Source organism: Bos indicus x Bos taurus, chromosome 11, assembly GCF_003369695.1.
Source record: "Bos indicus x Bos taurus breed Angus x Brahman F1 hybrid chromosome 11, Bos_hybrid_MaternalHap_v2.0, whole genome shotgun sequence".
Lineage (NCBI taxonomy): Eukaryota > Metazoa > Chordata > Mammalia > Artiodactyla > Bovidae > Bos > Bos indicus x Bos taurus.
Window position 1 is genome coordinate 6249500 of NC_040086.1, and position 18628 is coordinate 6268127.

The following is an 18628-nucleotide window of genomic DNA, read 5'->3' on the forward strand; positions in this document are numbered from 1 at the left end:
GGACACACCATGTCACGTGGGCTCGGACGCAGGCTGGGCCTGTGCTGCTGCGGGGTTAGGACTGGTACCCGTGGTCTCAGTGGGCTCGGCTGTGGTACAGCTAGGCTGCGTGAGTGCCCGAACCGAGGACCAGAGGACAGAGAGCTTCACCCTATTGAACAAATCGGAGCCTCCACAGCTATGCAACTGCGCACGTGACCTCTGGCACAAGCGAACTTTGCCAAGGACCAAGGAGGAGAAATCAAAGCCACGCAGCAGGGCTTCCCTGATGGCTCAGTGGTAAAGAACCACCTGCCAACCTAGACGCTGGTTCGATCCCTGATCCGGGAAGACCCACGTGCTGTGGAGCAGCTAAGCCCATGTGCCACAACTACTGAGCCAGAGTTCTAGAATCTGGGAGCCATAACTACTGAGCCCACGTGCTGCAAGTGTCGAAGCCTGTGCACCCCAGAGCCAGTGCTCTGCTACAGGAGAAGCCACCGCAACTCAAGAGTCAGCCCCGCTCACTGCAGCTAGAGAGAAGCCCACGGAGCAAGAAGACCCAGCCAAAAATAAACAGAAAATAAAATGATAAAAAAAAAACCCACACAGAATCTGAAAAGATTATTTCTAAGAAGCAAAGAATGAGAATAGACACCTGCCAAGGCTTAGAACCCAGCTGTCAAGCTCCTCCCTGGGCTTTCTGGGGGAGGGAGGAATTGGGAAGACCTGTTGTTGGAGACTGCTGGAGAAAACTTGAGTCACATTCTGGTTCCAGGCCCTCCAGGGCTCTTTGGTGCAGAGATGTCTCCCCTCTTCCCTAGACTGGTCCCCCGCTTTCTCTATGCCCACTCCACTCCTCCGACCTCTCTCAGGAATGCTGCCTCCCTTTCTCAGCTTAATTTACTCTTACCTGCCCTTCACCTCCCAGTCAAGCCCATTCCCAGATGCCTTAGCTTTCAAAGGGTGGTGTCTTCATGGGCAGAAGGCGTTTGGGGTCCACTGGGGCCTGGTGCTGGGGTTCCCCCAATAGCATCATCAGCTCCGACAGGGTGACTGGAAGCAGCCTTTGGCAGGAGGTGCTCTTTGGAGGAGGCCCCTTCCATTCTGTCATTAACCTCGAACCAGGCACCACCCCCCACCACCTCCCCAGCTCTGCCCTGTGCATTTCCTGCCCAAGTACACCTTTCAGGCCTTTTGATCATGCAATGCTTTGCCTGACCTATTGCTTCTTTCCGCAGATTAAAGAAGTAGAAATGAAGAGTAAGAATCAACAGATGACCAAATCTCTTTCCCAGCTTCCCCTTTAGTAATCTCCTGAACAAACTGTGTGAACAAGAGAGCATCTAAAGAGAAGGAAATGGTAACCAACTCCAGTATTCTTGCCTGGAGAATCACACGGACAGAGGAGGCTGGCAGCCTACAGTCTGCTACTGTTGCTGCTAAGTCACGTCAGTCGTGTCCGACTCTGTGTGACCCTATAGACAGCAGCCCATCAGGCTCCCCCGTCCCTGGGATTCTTCAGGCAAGAACACTGGAGTGGGGTGCCATTTCCTTCTCTAACGCCTGAAAGTGAAAAGTGAAAGTGAAGTCGCTCAGTCGTGTCCGACTCAGCGACCCCATGGACTGAAGCCTATCAGGCTCCTCCGTCCATGGGATTTTCCAGGCAAGAGTACTGGAGTGGATTGCCATTGCCTTCTCCAGCCTACAGTCTATGGGGTTGCAAAAAGTTGGACACAACTGAAGCACACATGCAGACATGACAAAAAAAATAAAAAGAGAGAGAGAGAGACTGCCAGGAGTGGACGAGCCTGGACACAAGCCTGCATGCAGTGGAGGATGGCAAGGACCCTTCCCTCCTCTTCTCAGTGATTAACTGAGATCACTTCTCCGTTTCCCTTTAAAGATGTTCAGGGCCAAGCAGAATCTCTAGAGGTGGTTTTGGGGACACCAAGTTTCATCATCTCAATCCAGATTGCAAGCGTTCTGATCAAAACCAATTTTCTTGTCTACCAACATGTGCTTCACTCCAGTATTGATTTTTGAGCAGTGAGCGGCTGAACCTGATTCAGTAATGAGACTTTCTGATACTGGTGATGATGACAATCAAGCCAAAGGGTGTACTGAACCCAAGTGATGTGTCTGTCAGGAGGACCAAACCCACCCACATCCAAAACCAATTCATCCTGGCTTTCATGAACCCAAGCCTGACACTTTCCTGGGACCGTATGTAAAACCCCCATACGAGCACCGTTCTCCCTGAGAAATGGGGTATCTCCTGGCACATCAGTAAACAAGGACGTCACAGTCATCAGTGATCCCAGCCCTCCAAATGCGAATTCCTGAGCCCTCGGGGCACCAAGGGAGGAAAAGAATAGCTGCAGTCTGGCACCCACAGGCTGCAGCCATTCCCTACGGTGAGCCCTGAGGATCTCTGGGTGTGAAAAACACAGGATTCTGGCCCCAGATGGCTGAGATGCATATGAAAGGAAGGACTTCAGAGAGCCCAGACTCCTGCATCTTCCACACACAGAAAAGCACTAGATTGCTTAACTTGGGATATCTGGTTTTAATTCACAAAATGCTTTTGATGTTCAGACTACCTGCCCTTTCTTTGTTGCAAATTTCTATATAACCTGACTCTTCCCTCTGCCTCCTTGCAGCAGTTCTCTCAGGGTCATTTGAGACGCTGTCTCCCAGGCTTCAAGTCCTAAAAACTTCCGCTGAATTAAACATAACTCTCAACTTTTAGGTTGTAACTTTATTTTTAAGTCAATATCCCTCAATGGACAAACCTATCTCCCTCCTAAACACTCCTGCTTGGTGTTCACACACTCACAAGGGCAAACGTGCTCACACTTACCTGCCTACACCCACCCACACACATGCTCACCCATGCACACATGTGGCACTTGCAAGCAAACACACACACTTGTATGATGTACAAGCCTCCGAGATACCACTTCCCCATCCTGAAGTACCATCCCCACCATGACACACTTTTGTCCAGAGCCCCAGAGAAAACCCTTTCCCTCTGCACCAGGTCCTGAGCACTCAGTGCTATAATGTAGCTAGAATGACCAACACTTGCCTCTTTTCTTTAAAAAAAAATATATGTTTTTGTACCTGGAAGACAAATTCTTGGAGATTCGAAGACAGACAATTCATGAATACACTGAGATCTGTTGATGTCCCCAGCAAAGAAATTAAACTGCTCAAACCTATCAACAGACAAAACAAACCAAAAGATGGTGAGCCATGCGGCAGAATTCCCCAGTAGGTATTTGTATACCAGGTAACCTAGGGGACCACATCCTCACAGCAGTTCAAAGGCATCCCCTGGGGCCTCACACTCATTGTGAACACAAAGGCTGCCTTCTTGGGTGGGATGTGTCACCCCAGGTCGTCTGGTTCAGAGCTCTGTGCTTTTGCTTTCCAGTGACCCCCTCTGCTCCTCGTTGAAATGGGAAGAAAGATTTTGAAATCATAACTACACCTTGTAATTACGCAGAACCCGGCTCCAAGTGAGCTCACTGCATGATACAGACATGACCTCACCCATCCCCGCTGTTTTTATAAAGGGGATGAAGGACATCAAAGCCGCTGAGGGATGTTAGGTGCCTTGCCGGGGGCTGTGGACTCTGTCAGCACAGACCTGAGGGGTGGAGGCTGGGAAGTGATGGGGGGACCGGGGCCCCCACCTGTGCAGGCAGCAGTAGGGGAGAGAGGGCATAAGGACAGCCTTTGGTCCCCCCAGCTGAGTGCCACTACACTCCAGGAAGATTTGGAAAACCCAGTGGACTGCCTCGGCCCTGGCAGAGGCACCGCCAGGCTCCATCCGGAAGTATTTCCAGGCACGTCTTGAGCATTCACCTGTTAGGCTGTCTCCCTGCCAGACCTGTGCCCCCTTGGAGAGACACACAAGGAGGCCCTGGAAGGCTGGCAGGCACTTGGGGGAGGCTGGCAGGCCCTCACACCTCCTAGGTCTCTCTGAGCTTGGGCTGAGGTTGAGAGCAAGGTTTGGGGAGTCACCTGGGATTTCTAGCAGAGTTAGTGGCCTGGGAGGCGGGGTTTCCATAGCCCTGAGGTCTACTGGGTTTGGTGTATGCTTTTCAGATGCTGGTTTGGTTGGAGGGGAGTCTCCTGGGGGAGGATCTGGGACTTGGGACAGCCAGGTAGTGGGGAGCAGGGAGATCTTCAAGGGACAGACAAGTGGTAGGGGAGGGGCTACTTATCAAGGACTGTTGTTGTTCAGTTGCTAGGTCACGTCCGACTCTTCGCAACCCCATGAACTGTAAGCCCGCCAGGCTCCTCTGTCCATGGGATTTCCCAGCCAAGAATACTGGAGTGGGTTGCCATTTCCTTCTCCAGGAGATATTCCTGACCCAGGAATTGAACCCGTGTCTCCTGCATTGGCAGACGGATTCTTTACCACTGAGCCACCAGGGAAGGATCAGATTCATTTACTGGGGATGGCCATGCCAGCCCCGATCATATACCAAACACTGCCCAAAGCAGAGGCTGAAGGAGGATTACATTTCATCTCTGTGTTCTCTCCCAGGACATCGGCGCCGCTCAGGTCCCTGGGCAGGACTTTCTGGGAACTATCCAAAACGCCCTGATGGAAGATGGTGCATAGATCCGACTTCAGGACGCTGACCCTCCTGCTGTTTCTCAGCACCATCCTCATGGTCTGAAGACAAAGGACACACACAACACTTACTGAAATCTCATCATCTTACTGTGGCCTGATGCCCCCTCTCCAAATTACCATGATTGTGTAGTTATCAAAGAGAAAGAAAACTGGATTGGGGGTATTGCCCACTAAAATGGAATCCCAGCTGACAATGAAAATGTCTAAATTTCCCACATTCTATAACTGCCTTTCTGAAATGCCGCATTTAGAACACTTCTGCTTGGGGGCAGGTGGGTGTGGGGTCTCAGGGCCTGTGGCGCCTCCTCTCCCAGCTCCTTATCCTCTGTGCCCCCAGCAAGGAGCCTGAATGCTCCAGACAGAGAACCAGTGGGTGACTCGGGGTCTACAAGGCAAGTGTGTTTCTGGAAAAGCAAAAGGTGGGTGGACTCTACAGGGTGGCCGAGGGGACTCAGAAGCCATGTCTTTTCTTCCCCTGGGAGCCCTGGGCAGTGAATTTGGCCTCCAGTGTCCAAGGGGATGCTTCCCTGGTGGCTCAGCAGTAAAGAATCAGCCTGCAGATGCAGGAGACGCAGGAGATATGGGTTCAATCCCTGCGTCAGGAAGATCCCCTGGAGAGGTGAATGGAAACCCACTGCAGTATTCTTGCCTGGAGGATCACATGGACAGAGGAACCTGGCGGGCTACAGTCCATGCAGTCACAGAGTCGGACACGAATGAGCACACACATGTACACCCAAGGGGACAATCCAATCCCTTCCACACTCAGGGTCTGTAGGATGGGAGGTGGGTCACCCATATCCCAGCCCCAGGAGCAGGCGCTACAGTCACTTCAGTTTTATGGAGAGGAAACCAGCCCTTGGGTGCTAAGTAAACCCCCCAGGGCAATACTGAAGGGCTGGCTCCGAGCAGGGCTGGCTCTGGAGCCTGAGGTGGCTGCTGCAGGCAGGTCAGGATGGAGGCTGTGCTGCAAAGTCATGGCCATCAGCCCTCGAGCACAGAAGGGGGAACCAGCTGGAGGAGCTGGGTCTGGGGGAGAAGTTCTGAGCTGGGAGGATGGAGACTGTCAGAGGCGGGCCTGGCTGGACGCCTCCCTGGCCGGGGCTGCTTTCGGGCAGAGGACGGTCCCAGGCTCTGTCCCCATCTGCTGCCATGGGATTTCAGCACAGAGTCCAGAACCTTTTCCCTGGCCCCTCTCCTCCCCTCCTCTAACAGTGAAGCTGTGTGGTCACTCAAGACAGAGAGGGTCAGAGCCCAGAACCTGGTGGCCCCAACACACACCTGGGTGAGTGGGGGGCCAGGACAGGGCCCGGGGGACACTCAGGAAACCTACCGTCGCCATGTTGGAAAGGTATGTCTTTCTTCTTAGCCTTTTGACAAACACAGTAACCTCTGTCAAGAACAATACAAATGGCCATTACTGATCCTATGACTTCAAGTTCACATGACTGACTGGAGGTGGGGGAAGGGAGCAGGCAGGGAGAGGAGGCGCACACAGGTGGTGCCCACAGCTGGCACATCTGTCTGCCCAGAATGGCACAGCCGCCGGCCTGCCCCACACAGCCAGGCCCCCAGTACCCCTGCCTCCCTTGCCTTTTCCCACATGGCTCTAGATCCTCCGGGCAAGGTGACTAACCCCCTCCCCCGCCCAACGCTAGAAAAATGGTGTCAGCAGCACCTGCCTCGTGGGCTCTGTACAGGTGACCATTTTGCCCAGGAACTCTGAGTTCCTCCAGCTTCCACATCTTTGCATGCTCTCCTTGGGAAATGACCAGAAATGCGAAAATGAGAGAGGGGGACGCCCTCCTGGATGGGCTCATTCACTCATTTCATTCATGTGTTCACTCATGGGGATACTCCCTCCAGCGCCTGCACGGCTGGAGGAAGGAGAGGGACCTCCACTGTCCAGGGGCTCCGGCTAGCGACGGGTCACCAAGGCACAGTCTCCCACCAGCAGGGCAAGCGCTCCCGGCAACATAAGCCATAGGGAGAAAGGAGCGAAGGCTTCTTGGGGCAGAAAGTGTCAGGAGCGGCTCCACCTGAAAGTGGATCTTCAGTCTGGGTCTTAACACGTAAGTAGGAGTTGGCCAGGCAAGGGGTTGGGGAAGGCCGATGGGGTGCAAACAGAAGCAGGAACAAGGGCTTCTTGGGCACAACCAGTCAGGAGTCTCTGGGGAGCGCCAGTGGGTGCTGGAGGTCCCTGGGGCCAGGTGGGTGGGGATGGGTCAGAGGTCAAGCAGTGAAGAAGCGTGGCCCACCCACACAACAGGGACACGGTGATCACACAACCTGGGCCTGTGAGTTTCCAAGTGGGTCAAAGAGGGATCAACACAGCCAGAGGTGCTGGGGAGATGGGAGGGGAGGGCTGTGTGACCAAGGAGAGTGAGGCTGAAGGCAGAACCATCAGTGTGGAAGCTACTGAAGAGCCTGGGGAGGGGAAGGGATGAGAGCCGGAGGGCAGGATGAGAGCAGGTGGGGAAGAGGCCACGGAAAACTGGACCCCTGTCCTAGGTCCCCTTTCCAAGCACGCACCAGACCTCACGGTTCTCTCTGGGGGACCCTTTCTGGCACATTCCTGACTGGTGATCACACACCCTGGGCCTGGGAGTTTCCAAATGGGTCAAACAGGGATCAATGCAGCCAGGGGCGCTGGGGGTGCCAGGGGTTGAAGATAAGGCATGGCCCATTCTGTGGGCCCTCGGGGGAGATGGCACACACAGGGTGCCAGGGAGGCGGACTTGCAGGGCGGAGGGGAATAGGTGGGGAGGGCTGGGTGCCGGGAGAGGCCTGAGCTGCCCAGGAAGGGTGGGGCTGGGCGGGGAGAGCTAGAGGCAATGATGGAGAACCTCACAAAGGCAGGAGCGGGAAACAAGGGTATTTTCAGGACTGTAAAAGACACTGTCCGTCCAGTGGGCGTGTGCTGGAGTTTATGAGGACCACGGCGTCAGAGGGACACCAACAGTCAGCTTCAGGAAGGCCTGGAGCAGCCGCTGCAGGCTTGAGCAGACCAACAGCCTCCTGTGTTCACACTCCACATGGGTGTGAATGTCCGGAGGCCTGGAGTGTGGGCAAGTTGGGCCTTGGGAGGAATTTCTAAGGAGGGAGCGATACTCTTGGAGCCTCGTGGGGCCTGAGCAGAGCACAGAGGGTCCAGGACCCTTGTTGGCCCTGCTTGGGTGGGCAGTGAGCCAAGGATGGCAGAGCTGGTTGGCCTCTCCCTTGCCTTTTCTACCTCCCCACCCCCTTGGCCCTGCTTGGGGAATTGGCAAAGGGTGTGGATGGATCAACACATGCCTCCCTTATGGGCATTAAAGGAAAAGCTGAGAAAGCTGAAGTGGCCAGGACTTGTGGACTGCAGTTCAGTGCACGAAGGCAAAAAGACACCAGACGGGAGAGGGGTCTTCCCTGGCAGTCCAGTGGGTAAGACTTCATGCTTCCACTGCAGGGGGTGTGGGTTTGATTCCTGGCTGGGGAACTAAGATCCTATATGCCTCAGGCTGCAGTAAAGGGGAGACGACCTACCCCACGTGGAAAGTTAGATGCTGCACTTGCATTCACATAATCCACGTTCTCCATGGAAACCCACCTTTGAGTTTGGAGATCTGTAAGAGGGCTGGAAAGCCCTCCAGAGCAGAGAGGAGCCACAGCTTGAATTTCTTACTAAACAACCGGACAGATTTCAAATACTGAATAGAAACATCTTCCAAAAAGTCATGGAGGAGAACGTCCTCAATTCCCTACAACAGAAGTGAGAAGACGACACATGGCCGCCAGCCAGTGCGGGCAGCCTCCGGTCACACGAGGCGGGGTCACGTGAGCCACAGCCCGAGAGAGGGGCCCCCACCCAGCTAAGGACGCAGCCACCACGGAGTCTTGGCTGCTGCCCCCTGGGCAGGACAGCAGGCTGCAGAGGCTGGAATCAGAACTCTTCCAAAGATTTCAAAATATTGAGGACAGATTCACAAGTGTACACAACATGAATGTTGGCTGAGACTGGTTTTGGTTTTGAGGTCAAACCAAAATACTTAAGGGCTGAACCCAGCCTCAAGTTTTCAACCTTTATGTTAAAAATTTTAGAAGCCCGATATTTTTTTTTCCCTAAAAAAAAAAAATATAAAATAAAAGGTAAAAGTTCATGACAAGCTTAAGGAAAGCACATTTCACTCCAGAAATTACATATAATTGACTCCCAAACCACAATTAATCATTCTAGACACAGAGTTCAAAAAACAAACCTACAAACCCCAGAAGCTGTGTACAATCCAAAGCAACGGCTCCAATTACCTATTTTTAAAAGCCCTCTTTTGTTGAAACATCAGAGTAAGGACTCTGACTCAATTTGGCCGGTCACCCTGTGTCTGTCCCTCTTTCTAATTTGTCCCTCTTTCTCTCTAGTGTCATCGGATCTCTCAGTCCAACCTTCCTCCCCTGTCACCTTGACTGTGGCGAAGCCTTCTCCCCACCCTCTGCTCCAATAATATGGCATCAATGTCACTGCCAACCCACCGTCTCCTCAGGAAGTCCCAAGTCTCCTACAGGGCAAGTGAGGCAGTAAGTCCGGTCACTGCGGCCTTCCCGCCCTGTGACACCTGTGACCACTCTCTGCCTCTGCCTGCCCCACGTGTTCCTGCCTGCACGTGTGTTCTCCTCCGTTTTGAGTCCGTAGAATTTCCCCTTTCCTGCGAGACTTGCCAGCAACATGGCCTCCTCTGGGAAGCCCTCTCCAGGCATCTCTGTTCTTCCTTTGAGCGCCCAGAACAGTGCAATCACACTGTGTTCCAGAACTTTCCAGACTGTATCACACTCACTGGCTTTGTCTCTACACGAGGTCACTTGGATTCTCAGTGAATTCAGAAAGGAAAACTGAGTCTGAGGAAAAGATCTAAGGCTCCTGGTCCACTGGGTCCACCACTGATTTCTCAGAAGATCTGAGATCCATGGACACCCCAGAGTGTGAGGGCTGTGGCTCTAACCCCAGTGTGTGCATGCTAAGTCGCTTCAGTCATGTCTAACTTTTCTGCAACTCCATGGACTGTAGCCCGCCAGGCTTCTCTGTCCATGGAATTTTTCAGGCAAGAGTACTGGAGTGGGCTGCTATTTCCTTCTCCAGGAGATCTTCCTGAACCCAGGGATCAACCCCACCTCTCCTGCGTCTCCCGCACTGGCAGGCGGGTTTGTACCAGCAGCGCCACCTGGGAAGCCCCCAGCACTGGGTACCAACTTCTGGACAGGACACAAGCCAGCACCTGGAAGGAACAGCCTACCTTGTACAGCTGCACGTCGTAGCACTTAAGGAGCCGGCACACGTCGGGCAGCGACAGGAGCATCACTGTGTCTTGCTGCAGAGACTTCCAGAAGGACATCAGCAAGTCCTCCACCTGACGTGAGGGACAGAACATAGCTCTGAGCCCTGCTTTTGTGCCTGGTGAGACCAGTCCCCCACAGGCAGTTCATCAACCCTGAACGGTAACTGGATGAATTTCATTCCAACCCATGGAAAGCTTTGCCTGTTGGCTTTTCCAAGCTGTATTTAATGTATCGTATTTTACTTTTAAAAATGTTTATCTAAGTAAGTAAATCTCATTATTTATTAATAAATAAATGCTTTATAAATGATATTTATTAATAAATAATGAATTTATCTATAATATAACTAAGACCTGCTCCAGGTCTCAGTTGTGGCCCACAGGATCTTTCAGCTGCAGCATACGAACTCTTAGGGCTTCCTGGTGGCTCAGATGTTAGAGAATCCCCTACAATGCAGCAGACCCAAGTTCAATTCCTGGGTCTGGAAGGTCCGCTGGAGAAGGGAATGGCAACCCACTCCAGTATTCTTGCCTGGAGAATCCCACAGACAGAGGAGCCTGGCGGGCTACAGCCCATGGGGTCTCGAAGAGTCAGACATGACCGAGCGACTAACACTTTCACTTTCATGCGAACTCTTAGTGTGCCTTGTGGGATCTAGCTCCCTGACCAGGGATGGAACCCAGGCCCCCCACCTGGGGAGCACAGAGTCTGCCACTGGAGCACTAAGGAAGGTCTCCCAAGCTGTATTTTAGAAGTGATTTTACATCCATCAGAGGGCACCTGCTGGGTGAGTGGAAGACTGGTCCTGAGGCAGTTTTCTAGAAGGAAGGCTGATTATGATAACAAGGGGGCTCTACTGATTACAGTAGGACGAAGATCGGGCCCTGGGGCACAAGCCAGAGTTCAGAATGCATTTTCAGAGACTGGCTGACCCCTTCAATTATTTTCAGCTCAAGAAGACATGTAACCATATATAACCGAAGATACATTGCCTCCTCCTTGACATCATGTTGGAATTCACCTACGACAGTTCAGTTCAGTTCAGTCACTCAGTCGTGTCCAACTCTTTGCAGACTGCAGCACACCAGGCTTCCCTGTCCATCACCAACTCCTGGAGCTTACTCAAACTCATCTCCATAGAGTCGGTGATGCCATTCAACCATCTCATCCTCTGTCGTCCCCTTCTCCTCCTGCCTTCAATCTTTCCCAGGATCAGGGTCTTTTCAAATGACTTAGCTCTTTGCATCAGGTGGCCAAAGTATTGGAGTTTCAGCTTTAGCATCAGTCCTTCCGATGAATATTCAGGACTTATTTCCATCAGGATGAACTGGTTGGATCTCCTTGTTGTCCAAGGGACTCTCAAGAGTCTTTTCTAACACCACAGTTTAAAAGCATCAATTTTTTGGCACTCAGCTTTCTTTATAGTCCAGCTCTCACATCCATACCAGACTACTGGAAAAACCATAGCTTTGACTAAGGACAGTGCCAGCTAAAGGGAGCCAGTGTGATTCTACAAAGGGTACTTCTTTTTATTATTAGCAAAATATTTATTCATTTTAAAGTGAAATAGCATTTTATCATGAACTGGGTTAATGCTATAAACCTTGGTAAAAGAGCCTATAATTCCATAATGTATTTGCCACTTTATTCTGAGTGTACCTCCTGAAAGCCAGCTGCATCTTTTTAACTTTTTATTTTGTATTGGCGTCTAGCCAATTAATAGTGCTGTGATGGTTTCAGGTGGACAGCAAAGGGACTCAGCCACGTATACATGTGTCCATTCTTCCCCGAGCCTCAGGAGCCTTCTTTAAAGACTTCTGTTGAGAAACAAAATGGCAGGGCCCTTTCTTTATCTCCTCCCATGTGGACCTGGTGGCCCATCTGAGTTGCCAGCTCATGAAGACTCTCGCCTTCTGAGATTTCTGCAGCTCAGATATCCTGAGGCAACACAGTACTGACTCCAGGTACTCCAAGAACCCCAGACTCTTAAGCTGTTTCTTCTGTGTAGGCTGTGAGTGCTGACCCCGGATTTGAAAATCTCTTCAGATTTCTCTTCAAAAGAAGACATCTCCAAAGAGACTCTGGTATTTAATGATAAAGACAAGAGCCTGAGCAGGGAGGAGGAATCCTTTGACTCCGAGGCTGGAGGCTTCTGGGGCTCATGGGTCTGGATGAGAGAGCACTGTCTCGGCCCACCCCTCGTCCCGCCTCCCACGTTCCGAGTCATCCATCCCGATTCGCCTGCTACAGAAATATTTCTCTGATTTGTCCCTCTTTCTCTCTGACGTCATTGTCACTGTTCCAGACCCAGCCCTCCTTCCTTGTCACCTTGACTGTGGCAAAGCCTCCTCCCCACCCTCTGCTCCCATAATATGGCATCTGATGTCACTGCCAACCCATCGCCTTCTCAATAAGTCAGGGTTTCCCACGGGGCCGGTGAGATCATAAATCCGGTCATAGCCACCTTCCTGTCCTGTGACCACCCTCTGCCTCTGCCTGCACCATGCATTCCTCCCAGAATCCCTCTTCTCCCCCATGTAGCGTCTGTTGGACTTCTGCTTTTCTATGAGACTCGCCCGAAACATGGCCTCTTCCAGGGAAACTTCTCCAGGCGTCTCTGTTTTTCTTCTCTTGGGAGCCGAGAACAGTTCGATCACACTGTGTTCTAGAACTTTCCATACCATATCACACTCATTGGCTTACACTGTTCCTTTTAGTACCAGACTATCATCTTCTCAAGACTCCAAGGGAATACCCTCTTTGTTCCGGAAATGGTGCTGGTCACAGGGTAAGTATTCAGTTAGTACTTGATGAAGCATCGTAGACAAGAAGAAGTGGATTGGATATTCAACTTGGGGGTGTTTATAACATGGTGTTAATAGGCCAGGGGTCACTCTGAAGATAGCCTTGTCCCTCCCTCAGGCCAATGTTTTCTACAAAGCATGAAATGCCTTCATGCTGAGTAAATATTATCTCCCAAAGCGGAAGTGCTTAGAACACTGAAGCCTCAGAAGACTTTTCATTTAAATGTGCACTTGCTTCTCTGGAGTTTCATTTTATACGGTAAAAGATAGAATTCAGAATGGTTAAAAGATTTCTTCATGCCTTTCATGGCCAACTCTAGAATACAATCCACTCTTGATGATTCCCATGTCAGAGCACTCTGCTTCAAACTGCTTCTTGTGCATTGCTGCTGCTGCTGCTAAGTCACTTCAGTCGTGTCCGACTCAGAGCGACCCCACAGACGGCAGCCCACCAGGCTCCCCCGTCCCTGGGATTCTCCAGGCAAGAACACGGGAGTGGGTTGCCATTTCCTTTTCCAGTGCATGAAAGTGAAAAGTGAAAGTGAAGCCACTCAGTCGTGTCTGACTCTTAGCGACCCCATGGACTGCAGCCACCAGGCTCCCCTGTCCATGGGATTTTCCAGGCAAGAGCCCTGGAGTGGGGTGCCATTGCCTTCTCCGTCTTGTGCATTAGCTTGTATCAATAACAGCTCTGAAAACCATCTCTGAGAATCCCAGGGTAAATAAAGTTGTTGTTCTTTAGTCGCTAAATTGTGTCCAACTCTTTGGGAATCCATGGGCTGTAGCCCACCAGGCTCCTCTGTCCATGGGTTTTCCCAGGCAAAAATACTGGAGTGGGTTGCCATTTCCTTTTCCAGGGGATCTTCCCGACCCAGGAATAGAACCCATGTTTCTTGCGTCTCCTGCATTGGCAGGCAGATTCTTTACCACTGGGCCATCAGTACTTTATTCCAGATCAGCTGGAATTAGGATCTAAAAATAGCTGAGTTTATATTTAAAGCGTAAAATTATCCATATGAGCACCTTGGAAAATTTCCAGATGATTAAACTGAATAAAAATATCACCTTCAAGAGCTCACTGACTATAAAACAGCTGCATTCTAAGCACTTTAGTGCGATGAATTCCTACTCCACATCCCTTGAGGGGTCTTTTCAAGCCGAAAGGTTAAGAACAAGTCATAAATGCTTGCGTTTTGTAGATAAAACCCTACCTTCTCGAGTTCTTGGTTCCTCACACGTTGCAGAATGTCTTGACAACAGTTGCAGTATTCATCAGCAAGGAAGGCCACCTAGGAGGATAGAGAGAGTCGTTTCGGCTGGCAGCCCACTTCTAGAATTACCTGCTTCTCATAGACCTTGCCGAGGCCCTAGTGTGTGTCAGCCGCTCAGCTGGCTCTGACTCTTTGTAACCCCGTGGCCTCCAGGCCACCAGGCTCCTCTGTCCATGGAATTCTCCAGGCAAGAATCCTGGAGTGAGTTGCCATGTTCTTCTCCAGGGGATCTTTCTGACCCAAGGATTGAACCCAGGTCTCCTGCATTGCAGGCCCTATAATAATACCATCTGGCTGTGGCATCAACCAAACTCTTTCCTGGGGCCGTGTGTTTTTACTGATAGTTATGCGAAGTGGTACCCCACTCCAGTATTCTTGCCTGGAGAATCCCATGGACAGAGGAGCCTGGTAGGGTACAGTCCACAAGGTCACAAAAGTCGGACCTGACTGAGCGACATTTTCATTTCATGTGGAGTAATGCATAACTTCAACTAAAATTGAAGTCACTTCGTTTTTGATGCCATAACTCATTTATTTCTGGGTCTGTACCACCCACTCTAAAGACCACCGATCTTTGCCACCTTTCCCTCTAAAGCCCAATTTCCCCTTTCACATGCCCCCAGACCCAGTTGCTAGAAAATACACAGACCTCTTTCTTGCTCTGTGATGGAGACCCTCATTCTAGAATGTGACATGATCCCAGGTGGAGTCTTTTTATAGGGCGTGAGGAGAAGCCCTGAATTTCCTGACCATCACCCAGCCCAGGAGGGAATGACAGTCCTCACGGGCCTGGCAGAAGGCAAATCTTAGTTCATTTTGTACAACTGTGATCACTGGCAGACTAAGAAGCCATTTACTGCCCTAGGCAGCAAGGCACGGAGCATTAGTCTCCCCGATGTGTGCAATCTTACTGTTAAAAAAAAATTTTTTTCCCCACCCTGTGTAGTATGTGCAACTTCCCAACCAGGGATCAAATTCATGTCCCCTGCAATGGAAGCACAAACTCTCAACCACCAGACCACCAGGGAAGTCCCAAGCCTACCATGTGGTAGGAGTATTTCTTTGCCAGTTCCTGCTCCCAGAATGGACATCTCCTGAATTCAGACAAAGGGGATCCAATGGGTTCTGTCTTGATCGGTGAATGATTGTCACCCTAAAACCATTTTCACACAGATTATTTCTTTAAGTCAGATAATAATTATTCACTGCTACTATAGGTTAATCTTTCATCCACACCCCTGGGCACTTTCTTGATCCCAGCAACTATTTCCTCTTGTTTCATTGAAAATGATACTAACCTTCCTCTATAAGACTATACTCTCTAGTCACCAGAGAGCAATTAGGATTTAATATTTTACATATTTAATATTTCAAAATGACCTTGCATTACAAATGCTGTATGTGTGTGTGCGTGCTAAATCGCTTCAGTCGTGTCCAACTCCTTGGGACCCTATGGACTGTAGCCCACCAGGCTCCTCTGTCCATGGGATTCTCCAGGCAAGAATACTGGAGTGGGTTGCCATGCCCTCCTCCAGGGGACCTTCCCGACCCAGGGATCAAACCCACGTCTATCTCTTGCACTGGCAAGTACGTTCTTCACTAGTGCCACTTGGGAAGCCCACAGCTGCTGAATAGTAACAACAAAAAGCCTGCCTATGAAAAACCCGATGCCATAAACACATTCTACAATGCTTGTCTACACGGTTGTCCGCCCCTGAACTAAAACCATCTCCTGTCTGGGTCACTATCCCTGGATTACAGAAATGGTCAGTCATATATAAAATCTCAGGGCCGAATGAACAAGGAAAGTGAGGGGCACTGACTTTCCTTTCGAAGAACAGATTACAGAATATAAAACATTTTCATTAAGAATGGAAAAAGGCCATGCGGCAGAAAGTGAACTCAACAATCCTGCTGCTCACCTCCCTGCCCTACTCCCACCCCAGAGCAAGGGGAGGCATGGCTGCTCCTGATTTGCATGAAGGACTGTACTCAGATGATTTCTTCAGGATTTCCCTGACATCTTTTGAATAATTTCCATTCTAATAGAGTAGGTGAGAGCATTCCTGGGAAGCTGGAAGTTGAGCCCCAGAGCCTGCCCTGCTGGACTGCACCGGGGTCGGGGGAGTCCCCCTCATCCTCTCCAACCTAATGGCCTGCTCTGTGGCAGCACAGCTCCAGGGTCAGTATATCCTCCTTGGCTTTCTCGTTCTGCACTCTGAGCCTTCCTAAGCTTCTCACTGAGCTATTCACTTCTGAGCTACTCAATTTGCTTAGCAGATCGTTCATGTGGGTTTGCAGTAGGCCCTTGTCTACACGCCACGGGAGGACAGAGAGGTCTTCTGAACTGCTCGCCCTACCCGGAGGGCTAGGAGTGCCACCCCAACTGTGTCCCACGGGCACTGCGTTCACTGAGAGCAGCCACCAGCTTCCTCCTCACCTGATGCTCCCTCATTATCAGCCAGCATTGCCTTGAGGATCAGGGGGTGAGTGGCTAAGGGCTGCCCATAATAACGTTATACACAGGAAAATAATTGCATCTAATTCAACAATTACTGAGTATTTCAGGGTCTATCATAGCAAATCTATTTTATTCAACACTCACTGCTCCTTCTTCTTGGAGAATGCGGTTATAATTAGTAGACTTTTCAAAGGCAACAATGTCTCCACTGTGACATAACAGATAAGAGAGAAATAATTTTAGTTAGACCCCTATTTCTGAGCTCAGGCATAAAGGTTCTTTTGCAGTGAGGTTATTTGTGTGGGGGGAATACCGTCCATAGGGTTGCATTGGAACCGACTCAGCACACACACACACACAAACACACACACAACTTTGATTTCAAAACCCTCCTCCAAGTTTCTCTCCACAACTGCTGATTATCACCTGCTTAAAGTTTTTTTTTTTTAATTCATTGTATAACTGTGACAATCACATATTTATTTTTAAAAGTTTATTCCCTTCAGAAGCAAGAATATGATGTCCTCATGGTTAGAACTTGCTCTGGTGAGAAAAGAAAAATCATCATGCAGATGAAGTCTTCTATTTTCTGATTTAGAGCTTTGAAAATGATCAACTCAGAAATGATAATAATATCCTGTGAGTCAATGGATGGGGCAGGGCACTTTCACAGAACAAGGAAACTGCGAAGGAATAATATGTAAGGTCCATGTCAGCACACCATGTGGGTTCACATGTCATCATGGAGAGTAGATTCAGTTCTGTGCACGTGGTGTGAGGTAGCAGACCAACACTCTGCTTCTGCTTCTGGATGCAAGTTCAAGGTCTTCAAGGCAGGGATGGCCTGGGATGGTGGTAGTCAGAAGGAAGTGGAGGAAAATGGCTTTCATCTCATGCAGGAAGGTCCTTCATCCCCTTCAAGCCTCTCTAAAGTCCCAGGAGCTCTCCCTTGACCTTAGGTTTGGGTCAGTCCATTCTCGAACAGTCATGTACGGATGTGAAAGCTGGACCATAAAGAAGGCTGAGCACTGAAGAACTGATGCTTTCGAACCGTGGTGCTAGAGAAGACTCTTGAGAGTCCCTTGGACAGCAAGGAGATCAAACCAGTCAATCCTAAAGGAAATCAACCATGAATATTCACTGGAAGGACTGATACTAAAGCTGAAGCTTCAATACTTTGGCCACCTGATGCAAAGAGCTGACTCACCAGCAGCAGAAGGGGGCGACAGAGGATGAGACAGTTAGATAGAATCACTGACTCAATAGACATGAATTTGAGCCAAGTCTGGAAGATTCTGAAGGACAGGGAAGCCTGGTGAGCTACAGTCCATGTGGTTGCAGAGTCAGATACGACTTAGTGACTAAACAGAAACAAAAAAGCTGTCAAATGACCACAACAGAAACAAAGCCAGGGCGCAGGAGTTACCTGGAGGTGAGTCGGCTCGGAGAGGTCACTTGGCTTCCATGGGGGCTGTCCCCTTGGCTCCTGCCCCACAGGCAGGGCCCAGGCGGTTAAGATTTAACTGCTGGGGGACAGGGAAGGGCAGCTTGGGAAGGAGGTGGCAGCTAACTCCACAACAGAACAGGCATCCTTGGCTGCTCTTATTTGTGTCGCTTGAGCTCTGAGAGCTTCAATTTTCCACCCGACGAAGGGGAAGGATGGGGTAGCTTCCATCCCTTAGTTGGGAAGAGCCCCTGGAGAAGGAAATGGCAACCCACTCCACTATTCTTGCCTGGAGAATTCCACGGATAGAGGAGCATGGCTGGCTATGGTCCATGGAGTCGCAAAGAGTTGGATACCAACGAGCGTCTAAACAATAACAATCTCCCACCACTAAAAGAACTTTTCCAACCCCCAGAACCTGTAACCTTCGCTCAGAGTCTCCAGGGTGTGCATGAAGGTTAGCAGATTCTCCCAGTCTCACAAAGGGGGTCAGAGGAAGGTCAGGGTCCCTTCTGGGTCCTGCAGACTGTCTGCTTCACTCAGCACAGTGTAGACACATAAAAAACACATTTGACTTTCATTAGCTTTTACGATCAATTTGGCTAAAAAGGGTCCAGCGTAAAGAGGACTGGGACATGATTATATGCCACACGACTCAGCCTTTTTTTTTTTCCTTTTCCCGAAAGTGTTGTGTTAGCTGAATACGCT

General features: G+C 50.4%; 1 protein-coding gene across 1 annotated transcript in view; it reads right to left on the minus strand.

Annotated features, from left to right (window-relative positions):
* RFX8 (RFX family member 8, lacking RFX DNA binding domain) overlaps positions 1 to 18628 on the minus strand; it is a 52303-nt gene that overhangs the window by 11332 nt on the left and 22343 nt on the right. Inside the window, exons 3-9 of the mRNA XM_027554387.1 lie at positions 15058 to 15168; positions 13980 to 14033; positions 9898 to 10011; positions 8220 to 8370; positions 5967 to 6025; positions 4516 to 4672; positions 3106 to 3200 (exon numbers count right to left, since the gene is read on the minus strand). Of these exons, the coding sequence (XP_027410188.1) occupies positions 3106 to 3200; positions 4516 to 4672; positions 5967 to 6025; positions 8220 to 8370; positions 9898 to 10011; positions 13980 to 14033; positions 15058 to 15168 (741 nt within the window). The remainder of the gene's footprint in view (positions 1 to 3105; positions 3201 to 4515; positions 4673 to 5966; positions 6026 to 8219; positions 8371 to 9897; positions 10012 to 13979; positions 14034 to 15057; positions 15169 to 18628) is intronic.